Here is a 12,279-nt window from a genome sequence, read left to right as displayed (position 1 = left end):
GCAATATTTCAGCTATTTGACGGCGGTCTGTAAATATTCGAGTCAGGACCAGACAATCCAGTGATTAATATCATGAACATCGATCCACGCAATTGGGATCGATGACATGCATCAACCAGGTCAGCGAGCCTGACCACCCGACCCCGTTAGTCGCCTCTTACGACAAACATAATTGCTTTTTACTGCAAGCATGGGTTGCTGAAGACCTATTCTACCCCGCATCTTCATGGGTCAGGACACTAAGGAACCATTCGCTCCAAGGCGTACGTCACAATTAGAAGCCATTGACAACAAATGGTTTAGTGTGCCTGTAGACAAGAATAACTGTTAAACCTATTCACCTCAACCACGGGTAAGCTCTTGATGTTTAAAGGCGAATCACCCTTCTTGGAATTTCATCATTTGGGTTTCCGAGGTCAGTTGAAGGGATCCTTGGATGTCGACCCTACCTCTATTCTTTGACATGAACGGAAGACACTCGTTCAGATAACCTGCTTTGTTTGGTTTCATGAAGTCGTGATACATTCAGTCAACATCAGTCAATGTCTATATGCTTCAGTATTTTCATGTTTATATATAAACTACGTTGGTGGTGAAGTGTGAAGATTTGTTGTGTATTTGACTGTCAGAAAGACAAAGAGACATAAATAGCACACGCCCTCGCTCTGCACTTTATCTGATTATCTCTATTTACAGGCCCGAGGAAGTGATAAGGACGCATGTGACTAACCCACTTCTACTTGGAACATGGTTTAAACGTCGTTGAAGACCCGTAACGATGGATTTCATGAACACTTTTCTTGAGGTGTTTCTACTTGTTTGCACCGTGCTCTATGTCGATGGAGGGATACTTGAAGACCCCAGTGCGTTCACTAGGACAATCCGTATGCCTCATGTCCGAGCCGAGGAGGTACGTTCTTGAATCAAATAACGTTCTGATGATATTTTCACCTCAGCATGCGACAAAGTTACTGTGAAAACATTAGACATATTGTAAATGGCACTTGTCATAATTAGATAGCGTGATCACCAATACCAGTTGAGATACGGTCAGTCTGTTGTTGATCCATATGCATACATTAGATGTAATCACACAGCGCCAACCTGGTCTGGCCCCTTGCCAAACTGTTATAAAAAACTGAAGATGAAGCACGTTTAGGAACAAGTGTATCAAATACAAATTGCATACACATTTTCCTGTGTAGGTAACCCTTCTTGCTGGGTTGACATTAGTGTAATCGTGTGTAGCTTCTTATCGTAATGGAATGTAATTATTTAATGCAATTCATTCATTCTAACTGATTATGTATAGACAGTTCATTCACACGTGTATATATTATACGCGTTATATGTTGAACCCTTGAAGATATTGTCTGTGTGAGTAATGTGAAATATGCTTTTCACGCTTGAGAATAATGACAAGCGTTTCTTTGTCGAGGGATCATACTGACGGAAATGATTGACATGAATATATCAAATAAACTCTGAAGCCTGTAACATATTCCCGTGAATATATCTGGGAACAACAGGGCTTCATTTGTTAATGTCTATTGGGAATTTAAATATTCTATATGTCTCGGTCTTTGAATCAGTATAACCCATCTATAAAAATACATCTTTATATGATAATGTTCTGTTTTAAGGCAGACGCTCTACTCTGCCATGCGGTGAGGTTAAACAGGAGAACGGCATACATAGGTACAAATGCACTCACTGTTTCCATGTCGTAACATTATCATTATCAAACACTTTTCAAATATGATCCTGATTGGCATTCACGATCAACATAATTTAATCATGACGAACACGCTGTACGTTAAGATGATTAAGTACATTACGTGGATAATGCAATACCGCGAAATTGTTTCATGAAGATGATTTTCATAAAGAAGATTAGAACTATGATCATGTCGTTGTAAAAATAAGTAATGATATGTAATAAAAACACGTACCATTAAATAGTTTTTTTTAAAGAATATGTCCCTCTTTTGTTACTGTACAGTCAAGTATGACCCCCACGCCTCCAGAACCAGAGCACATCATCTGATGGTGTACGGATGCAAGGTTCCCGGGAGTACGCGACCCTACTGGTACGTCTCGATATCATCATTCGATTCAAAATCATTGTTTTCTATTTTATTCTCTGAATTCTGTAATTAAGGTCTGAAGTGGGGCCTTTGGCTATTTAGTAATTTAAAAAAACATATATTGTTGTTTCCATTGCAACAAGTGTGACTTTGATTCTGTCCATAGTGCTGTGTTTGTCTGGACTCCGGACCATATGTCTAAAACTAACAGGTACTCTTTATTGAAACTATAGACACACAAAGAGCAGGTTGTCAGGGTGCCTCTTTCTATTTAGGGATTTTTAGAATTTATATTGTTTCTGTTTCCATAGCAATAAGATTAATTTTGACTCATTTGGGTTCATACTGGTTTGTGCCTGACAAAAATACACAGTTCCGAATTCCAATTCCATGTTATTGTTTTGATAGTTCACTACTATAGTTGACTACTCTTGTATACGGACAGACAGATTAGATAGAAATCCTAGGTGTATTAAGCAATTCAGAATTATTCTCAGTGAATGGTCATTTTAAAATGGCGAACTTGGAAGTTCCAAGGGCTTCGGTCCTGTCTCACACTGAAGCACACGTACCGCACTTGGTGTCACGTGGCAATTGATTTTGTTCGTTATATGTCTCTGTTCACCCATCAGTGAATGGGTACCCGGTAGGAAGAGATGGTGATGTGACTGTTATCTTTCTAGCGCCTCACAGGCAGCTTGGGTTGTATACTCCCCAGCGAGCTGAGAATAGAATCGAGTGCTCACTGATCCATTGACCGGGGTAATAATAGTGTAGAGCTTTGAGCATCCACTTGGTGAATGGAATCTGGCGCATTATAAATGCACATATTATTTATCATTGTTATTCATCCATGGGATGTGTTTTTTATATGTTTAATTCAGATAACTATTGATGAAATTGTAGTCAAACATCTCATGAATCAGGAACTACTGTCAATACGGACTGTTTGGACATCCAAGGTTACATAATGATGCACTCAGAAAGGATCCATATGGCTCCTGAGACAATGATCTTATATATGTAGACGTCTTTGCTTTACTGACCTAGCGAGAAGTATATTTTGGACTACAGGGCCCGCTGTACCTCGGTTGTTGACCGCTTCTGAAACATGTTACTTTTTTTTAATTCTGACGTGTTGTGTTTCAGGTCTTGTGGGGAGACCAGTGACCGCTCGGAGCGCTCAGTGTGTTCAGACGGAGAACGCCAAGTAGTGTTTGCCTGGGCACTTGACGCACCATCTATGAATCTCCCTGAAGGTAATACATCACACGCGTGTATCGTCATATGCCCACACTCCCCGAAGGTAATACATCACACGCGTGTATCGTCATATGCCCACACTCCCCGAAGGTAATACATCACACGCGTGTATCGTCATATGCCCACACTCCCCGAAGGCAATACATCACACGCGTGTATCGTCATATGCCCACACTCCCCGAAGGTAATACATCACACGCGTGTATCGTCATATGCCCACACTCCCCGAAGGTAATACATCACACGCGTGTATCGTCATATGCCCACACTCCCTGAAGGTAATACATCACACGCGTGTATCGTCATATGCCCACACTCCCTGAAGGTAATACATCACACGCGTGTATCGTCATATGCCCACACTCCCTGAAGGTAATACATCACACGCGTGTATCGTCATATGCCCACACTCCCTGAAGGTTATACATCACACGCGTGTATCGTCATATGCCCACACTCCCTGAAGGTAATACATCACACGCGTGTATCGTCATATGCCCACACTCCCTGAAAGTAATACATCACACGCGTGTATCGTCATATGCCCACACTATTGAGAATGTCACAGAGGCATGTTCAAACCCGGCTTTCGAAGTCTTAAATTTCAACGTCGATGGCTGTCACAAACCGTCGTATGAACTCAAAGTTTTATGTCGAACAGTTGCCATTTCGTCGTCCTCTACAAACAGAGCGAATGCACATTCAGTACCACTTACTACTCAGAACCGACCACGTGGTCTAGTGGATAGAGCGTCTGTCCAGAGAGCGGAAGATCTTTGGTTCGATCCCATGGCCAAAATACGTAATGATATGGCTCGCTGACTTTGTTGATGCATGTCATCGTCTCCAAATTGCGTGGGTCGATGCTCATGATGTAAATCACTGGCTTGTCTGGTCCAGTCTCGAATATGTACAGTCCGCCGTCATATACCTGAAATATTGATGAGTTAAACGGCGTTAAACAACAAACAAACAAAACTTGTCAGCACCCGCGTTCACTGGTTCACCACAATGGTAAAGATGGAAGACCTGCATCATTCTGGGCTTACCGTCCACGTATACTAGCACACCATCATTTACTGTTCAACGCGCCGTTATAGCCAGCTCATTCATTTAACCCCGGGCAGAATTTAAACGGCATGATATGGCCTCATGGTTGGTGCTCGGTGTATGTGCAGATTCTATTTGAAGCATGTGAATACAGATACAGACTAACAACGTTACAGGTGTAAGTCATTAATGTGGCTCATATATTAATTACATAGATACGTATTAGACATTAGACGTATGATACAACCATGGTAGGGCTCTTAAAACATTTCATTTTTCAATTCCCTTATAAGAATGGTTCAAGATGGGATTGCGTCTACTGGCATCGCTTTTTCCTTATAGCCAGGACAATTACTGTGCCACGCTGTCGCTTCACCAGTTCGTGTTTGTTCCAGGTGTGGGGTTCCGCGTTGGAGGGGACACAGGGATCGATTATATCGTCATACAGCTACACTATGTGCAGCGATTCCCGGGTAAGATAGTGATGAAGCTAGGTTGTTTCTATGTCAACCGACCCGTGAAGATCCGGGGTAGAACAGGTCTTCAGCAACCCATGCTTGTCGTAAAAGGCAACTGACGCGATCGGGTGGTCAGGCTCGCTGACTTGGTTGATGCATGTCATCGATCCCAATTGCGTGGATCGATGCTCATGATATTAATCACAGGATTGTCTGGTCCAGACTCGATTATTTACATACCGCCGTCAAATAGCTGAAATATTGCTGAGTGCGGCGATAAACAACAAACCAACCAACCAACCAATTCTATGTCAACCAGGAAACCCAGAATATCGAATTCTCGAACAGCTTTTATCAGGTATTAAGTTAATAGTTTCGTTTTACTCCTGTTGACTTGGTACTTACCACTAAGGTACACTACATGTATTTGTCATTGTATACTTACAGGTTATCTGACGGATGACTCCGGGGTAACACTGCACATGACCTACACACCGTAAGTGACAGCATTGGTAGAGCTACTACAGGTAGAATTAAGGAAACGATGCATTCTATTACTTTTATGTCCCGCCAGGTATCGATGGTTGTGACAAACAGAACAGAGTATTCAGCTGTCTGAATGAACATTGTTTATCTCACGAAGCCCCTCTTCCCTTTTGTTCATGTGGTATTAAACTTCATGTAATTAAGATTTCAAGGCAAACAGCCAAGAGGGTAAAAATGACCATCGTTTATACAGTTGTAAAATGTCAACAAAAACATGTTTTGGATTCAGACAACCGAAGCAAGCGGGTTTCTACGTGTTAGCAGATACTGGCTACATACCTCCTCAAAGGCAAGGTTGGTTGAATTTCTTTAAAGAAAACACACATTTACGGTTAAAAAGAAATACTCGTTCAATCAGGTTTATTCATAATATCCATTGGTGTTTAAATACTTTAATCCAATTGTATACACAATTGTGTTGTAATGAATCATCTAAACTTACCGCCTGGTGTATTACATATCATTCAGCTCCATTAATATGCCATCATTAATAAATATCAAACATGTCCTCGTTAACCAATTTAGTAATATGATTCTGCTGTTGTCACAATTCAAGATTCTTTTGGTAGAATTCCACATGGAAAGTGCCTGCGATTACGACAGTTACACTATCTTCCCTGTAGGCTATAGGACGCACTCGCATAACCTAGGTAAGCTCTACCACATAGGTCTTCCAGGCTCTCCGGGGCGAGGAAGTACCAGCACTTCTATTTGGGTGTTGGGAGGGGTCAAAGCTGGCGAACACGGTCAGGCTTTCCAGGTGGTGTTAGAACTGATATTGAGGACCAGTCTTTATAACCGACGGCTGAAATCACATTGATCAAGGTTGTCTTCACACCGAAACCAGCGCGATATCTGTTCTCGTACACCCTCTAGATGAAATCCAACAGTTTCATCAATAGTTATCTGAATTAAAAAACCCAATTATCTGCTACAATAATAGGATTTGCATCAGACCACTTGTAAACATATGTATATACATACACCGTCCGTGCAGGAGTAGATCAGTGTCTACAATGTTCCCGATACATCATCGCAGCCTGGAAATAATTAGGGCCCACAAACACAAAACAAGCTTATCGCTACAATTATTGCAAATATTTTATAACATCGTGATCTTAGGATTAGACTGCCATCGCCATCCACTTAAACAAAGCCATTGTAGGCTAAGACAGCGAAATTAAATCTAAGCCGTCTTACAATCGCGCCAAGATCGGTTTGTGCCAGTGGAATAGGACAACTGTATGGTGATTGTGGAATTGATTGTAGGCGCCTAAGATCGATTGTAACTGTGCAAATGGGCCCAGGGGGCGTCGTACTACCTTAGCAACAAAGTGTTCGTAACCCTAAGATCGCTTTGTGGAACGGGCACCTGGAATATATCGCACTAGTTTGTCATGAAACTTTAATACAATGCATGTCCTTGCCTCAGGTTTAGTAACATCTGGCTACCGGATTAGAGACGGCCACTGGACAGAGCTAGGACGGATGTCCCCCCAGTTGCCACAGGTAGGTGGTGGACATCATTGTGTTAGTGCAGCGGACTGTAAGCAATTGCCCTTACAGTGAAAGTGAGACTCGAATCAATTAGAATGTCTGCCTTTGGCTCCATTTATACACGAGCTACGTATTAATCGAAACATTCACGAGACAGTTTTGACATATTCTACATGACAAGTAAAATGTTACAGGAATTATTTCTACGCCCTAAAGAAATTAAATGCTTGGGAGATTATTTTAGTGTTTAAATTTATCTGCACGTGTCAATATCGAAGAAAGAGTCCAAAAACGTGAGTATGTATAAGAAAAAGGAGAGTTCAGACCATGCTTCATTGGTGCAGCTGTCAAATTCACATGACATTCAAATACCTGTGCCACTGTTTAAAGTTACTCCCATGGCCAATTTTCTTGGGGTTCATAAATGAAACAAAATTAAAAATGATGGCAACGTTGTTCCATCTTCGATATTCGATTAGCTTTAGTTATTGGATGAAGTGAACTGTGACATTTATATCACGAGATTACCTTATTACGTCCCTGTGGGGGGGTCTAATCAGCACTTTGAAGTTCGCCTACTCATAACGCGGTCCGTGAATGGCGTCAGCTGGTACAAAAGATCCCGAATGCGTCAGCAGTTAAGTAATATAACATTACAAACAACGCCTTTTATGTACAAAATGTCAGCATTATGTGTTTGTATCGCCATTACTTGTAAATGATTAAGTCAACACGACCATAAAGTAACAAATATCAGATTAACGCAACTACACCTGTCTGGTTCAGGGCTGCCCTTCTGTTTCAGACATTCTACAACGTCACAACTCCGAACATCAGTATACGGCGGGGGGATATCTTGGTGAGCGGAACATCATGAAGGTCATTTTGTACCATAAGTTGTCCTTTAGCATACAATGGCCAGCTGGGGTCTGTTTGTGGTGTGTTGTGTGTGAACACTGAAACATTGGGGTTTGTTTGTGGTGTGATGTGTGTGAACACTGAAACATTGGGGTTTGTTTGTTGTGTGTTGTGTGTTAACACTGAAACATTGGGGTTTGTTTGTGGTGTGTTGTGTGTGAACACTGAAACATTGGGGTTTGTTTGTGGTGTGTTGTGTGTGAACACTGAAACATTGGGGTTTGTTTGTGTTGTGTTGTGTGTGAACACTGAAACATTGGGGTTTGTTTGTGGTGTGTTGTGTGTGAACACTGAAACATTGGGGTTTGTTTGTGGTGTGTTGTGTGTGAACACTGAAACATTGGGGTTTGTTTGTGGTGTGATGTGTGTGAACACTGAAACATTGGGGTTTGTTTGTGGTGTGTTGTGTGTGAACACTGAAATATTAGGGTTTGTTTGTGGTGTGTTGTGTGTGAACACTAAAACATTGGGGTTTGTTTGTGGTGTGTTGTGTGTGAACACTGAAACATTGGGGTTTGTTTGTGGTGTGTTGTGTGTGAACACTGAAACATAAGCAAAATTGAAGTAGGCAAAACGGTTCAGAATATCCCATTCGACAGTTTGCGGTGCAATCTTTCTGAAAATACATTTTATATATATTTTAACAGGACTATGTGGAATTTCAGACGAACAATACATTTAAGACTGATGCTACTGACCGTCATGCTTATACGATGTCAGCTACTGTACTGTATTTGTATATATTGCACAGGCGGCCAGATGCACGATGAATAGCATGCAGAGAGAAGAGTATACAATGATTGGGTGAGTGGTTCTTATACACATACAGAGAGTAGGGTATACAATTACTAGGAGAGTGGTCCACATACACGTACAGAGAGATGGGTATACAATGATTGGGTGAGTGGTCCACATACACGTACAGAGAGAAGAATATACAATGATTGGGTTAATGGTCCACATACACGTACAGAGAGAAGGGTATACAATGATTGGGTGAGTGGCCCACATACACGTACAGAGAGAAGGGTATACAATGATTGGGTGAGTGGCCCACATACACGTACAGAGAGAAGAGTATACAATGATTGGGTGTGTGGCCCACATACACGTACAGAGAGAAGGGTATACAATGATTGGGTGAGTGGCCCTCATACACGTACAGAGAGAAGGGTATACAATGATTGGGTTAGTAGTCCACATACACTTACAGAGAGAAGGGTATACAATGATTGGGTGAGTGGCCCACATACACGTACAGAGAGAAGGGTATACAATGATTGGGTGTGTGGCCCACATACACGTACAGAGAGAAGGGTATACAATGATTGGGTGAGTGGCCCACATACACGTACAGAGACAAGAGTATACAATTACTAGGAGAGTGGTCCACATACGCGTACAGATACAAGGGTATACAATGATTGGGTGTGTGGCCCACATACACGTACAGAGAGAAGGGTATACGATGAATGGGTGAGTGGTCCACATACACATACAGAGAGAAGGGTATACAATGATTGGTCGAGTGGCCCACATACACGTACAGACAGAAGGGTATACAATGATTGGGTGTGTGGCCCACATACACGTACAGAGAGAAGGGTATACAATGATTGGGTGAGTGGCCCACATACACGTACAGATAGAAGGGTATACAATGGTTGGGTGAGTGGCCCACATACACGTACAGAGAGAAGGGTATACAATGATTGGGTGTGTGGCCCACATACACGTACAGACAGAAGGGTATACAATGATTGGGCGAGTGGCCCACATACACGTACAGAGACAAGAGTATACAATTACTAGGAGAGTGGTCCACATACGCGTACAGATACAAGGGTATACAATGATTGGGTGTGTGGCCCACATACACGTACAGAGAGAAGGGTATACGATGAATGGGTGAGTGGTCCACATACACATACAGAGAGAAGGGTATACAATGATTGGGTGAGTGGCCCACATACACGTACAGAGAGAAGAGTATACATTGATTGGGTGAGTGGCCCACATACACGTACCGAGACAAGAGTTTACAATTTCTAGGAGAGTGGTCCACATACACGTACAGAGAGAAGGGTATACAATGATTGGGTGAGTGGCCCACATACACGTACAGAGAGAAGAGTTTACAATGATTGGGTGAGTGGTCCACATACACGTACAGAGAGAAGAGTTTACAATTATTAGGAGAGTGGTCAACATACACATACAGAGAGAAGAGTTTACAATGATTGGGTGAGTGGTCCACATACACGTACAGAGAGAAGAGTCGTGTGAGATATAAATAGTCATACATATTGAACATGGAGTAACAAAATCAGTGAAAGTGCTTATACATTCCACCAAGGATCTGTTGGAAGTCATTAATGTCGCCGTCTTTTCCTCCTCCAGCGCAACCAATACTGACGAGATGTGTAATTTCTACATCCTCTATTACACATATCGGAAGGAGAATCTCAAAGTCCAATACTGCTTCCGGGATGCGCAACATTTCAAGTGGGCAGATTACCTGGAAACGATACCGGATTCTGCCAGTTCCCTAGCGGGGATTCCCAACAGTGATGCAATCAGAGACAAATTCCGACCACGTCTGCCAAGGATGAGAGGCAGACGAAATCATGCGACTATGTAACCCAGCTTAATATGCATATTTCGGGCAGTACAACTAGCAGAATTGATGGTACCTAATTCCGTATATATTGCATCATCTAAACATGTCATAGTTATAGTTGTGAACATGTTCCCAGGAGAGTTGTTTATCTCATTCGTGGCCGTAAGCCCCAAATATCCACGATAGCTTGGAGACATGTTTAACACGCTGAGACCGCATATTTAACTCACATCTTGATTCAAATGTTTTGCTCGGGTTTCTAGGCTTGAGAAAATCCGTGTTCAAAGATTACAAACTCGGGCTTACTTGTTATGGAACCGCGTTATATTTGGAGATGTCTGTCGTTTACAAAATAGAAAAAATACAGATGTTGTCTAGGGATCAAAATGAAAAAGGAGTACTTTCTGTCAATACTCGACGTGTTTGTTTACAAGACGTTCTCTATCACCCGCATTTCGATGAAGTCGCTAATTAACCAAAGACTGTTCACACGGCCTGGTTCCTTTTAGCGCTCCGACGACAAACGCCCAAAACGGGATATTTGTGCAACTTGGGCCATGGGTTTGCTGCCATCTACTCCAGGCATTGCTTCATTATGTACTTGCAATGTACTTGCAATTCATGGTGCTATTTTAATCATCTCTGTTTGATTTATGTCAACATAACAAATATAATGATAACTCTGTTCCTTGTTATAATAATGTACTCTGGATTGGGCGACACCGACGAATCATGTAAATTGCGATGCAAATTGTGGCAGCCATGAAAACAGAAAAAATCATTTAGACATTACATTGTTCCATTGGAAAAGTCTTTTTTGTTATCTTTTTGATTGTGAAGTGGAGCACATCATTTTCTGATGATGATGATGATGATGATGATGATGATGATGATGGTGATGACGCCGTGTACAAACTCAAAAGTGAATTTTAAGGAATTGAGGCGAACCTGCTACACCGGCTATGCTTGTCGTAAGAGACGACTAACGGGATCGGGTGGTTGATGCATGTCATCATATTTCAATCACTCATCATATCAAGCATGATATCATTCTGGTCCAGACTTTTTTGGAGACCGACGTCATATAGCTGGGATATTGTTCAGTGCGGTGTTAAGCAATAAAATAGAAAGTGAATGATCGAGTTTGTGTATCTGAACCTGCCTTTAGAAATATGTTGGAGAACAAGAGAAAAAGTTACCCAGATCTTAAAAGTTAAATACTTTCTTGGAACACATGATTGCGGTTATGACCGAATTGGCCACTGGTTTTCTGGAACGGTCATTTCAACTGGCCGTCGCATATTTGTCCAGGGTAAACAAGGTACTGGAGCGGCATCAAAGCGTTAATCGCAAAATAGCTTTGCACTGTCAGACTCCCCTCACAGTATTAGACTATAGTGTTATGGAGAAGTATTGCAGTAACAGAATTCAACGCACGTAGCAACGAAAGGCCTAAGGTATGGAATACTGTAAAGGCGATCTCGACATTTGGAAACAAGCTAAATATGCAAAAGGTACAAGAATGCGAGATTTGACAAAAGTCTTGCAGTCAAATGTGATAGGTAATAGTAAATTTTCTCAAAAATCGAGAATGCGACATTTGTACACGATATATATTCTCGCAATGTAAACTTGCCAAATCAGGCCACAAATACTAAAACACGAAATCACCAACGAGTTTAACGCCGAAGACCTGCATCACTTCACATCGCTCTCATCGGCCAAACCAAGGTGACAGGTTGTGCTAGCTGACATAGCGTTCTAAACGGCGAAAGGACAGTCACATTTTGCTGACCTACCTGTTCACACACACACCTTTCGTTTCTGTAACTAACGGTGA

The 12,279-nt window shown here is 41.9% G+C and overlaps 1 protein-coding gene across 3 annotated transcripts in view; it reads left to right on the top strand.

Annotated features, from left to right (window-relative positions):
* Positions 1-11,030, top strand: part of LOC139464205 (peptidylglycine alpha-hydroxylating monooxygenase-like) — a 42,931-nt gene extending 31,901 nt beyond the window's left edge. For all 3 annotated transcript variants that reach the window (XM_071245738.1, XM_071245730.1, XM_071245746.1), the window contains 12 exons: positions 697-910; positions 1,644-1,698; positions 2,003-2,090; positions 3,237-3,346; positions 4,796-4,873; positions 5,306-5,354; positions 5,634-5,698; positions 5,974-6,054; positions 6,837-6,913; positions 7,707-7,760; positions 8,571-8,623; positions 10,220-11,030. In XM_071245738.1, coding sequence (XP_071101839.1) covers positions 779-910; positions 1,644-1,698; positions 2,003-2,090; positions 3,237-3,346; positions 4,796-4,873; positions 5,306-5,354; positions 5,634-5,698; positions 5,974-6,054; positions 6,837-6,913; positions 7,707-7,760; positions 8,571-8,623; positions 10,220-10,460 — 1,083 coding nt within the window. In that variant the 5' untranslated portion in view covers positions 697-778 and the 3' untranslated portion in view covers positions 10,461-11,030. The remainder of the gene's footprint in view (positions 1-696; positions 911-1,643; positions 1,699-2,002; positions 2,091-3,236; positions 3,347-4,795; positions 4,874-5,305; positions 5,355-5,633; positions 5,699-5,973; positions 6,055-6,836; positions 6,914-7,706; positions 7,761-8,570; positions 8,624-10,219) is intronic.
* Positions 11,031-12,279: the final 1,249 nt, after the last annotated feature.

Source organism: Haliotis cracherodii, unplaced genomic scaffold (assembly GCF_022045235.1).
Source record: "Haliotis cracherodii isolate W230 unplaced genomic scaffold, xgHalCrac1.p SCAF_1, whole genome shotgun sequence".
In the NCBI taxonomy this organism is placed as follows: domain Eukaryota; kingdom Metazoa; phylum Mollusca; class Gastropoda; order Lepetellida; family Haliotidae; genus Haliotis; species Haliotis cracherodii.
The sequence above is the reverse complement of the archived record's forward strand: the minus strand, read 5'-3'. Positions and strand labels throughout refer to the sequence as shown.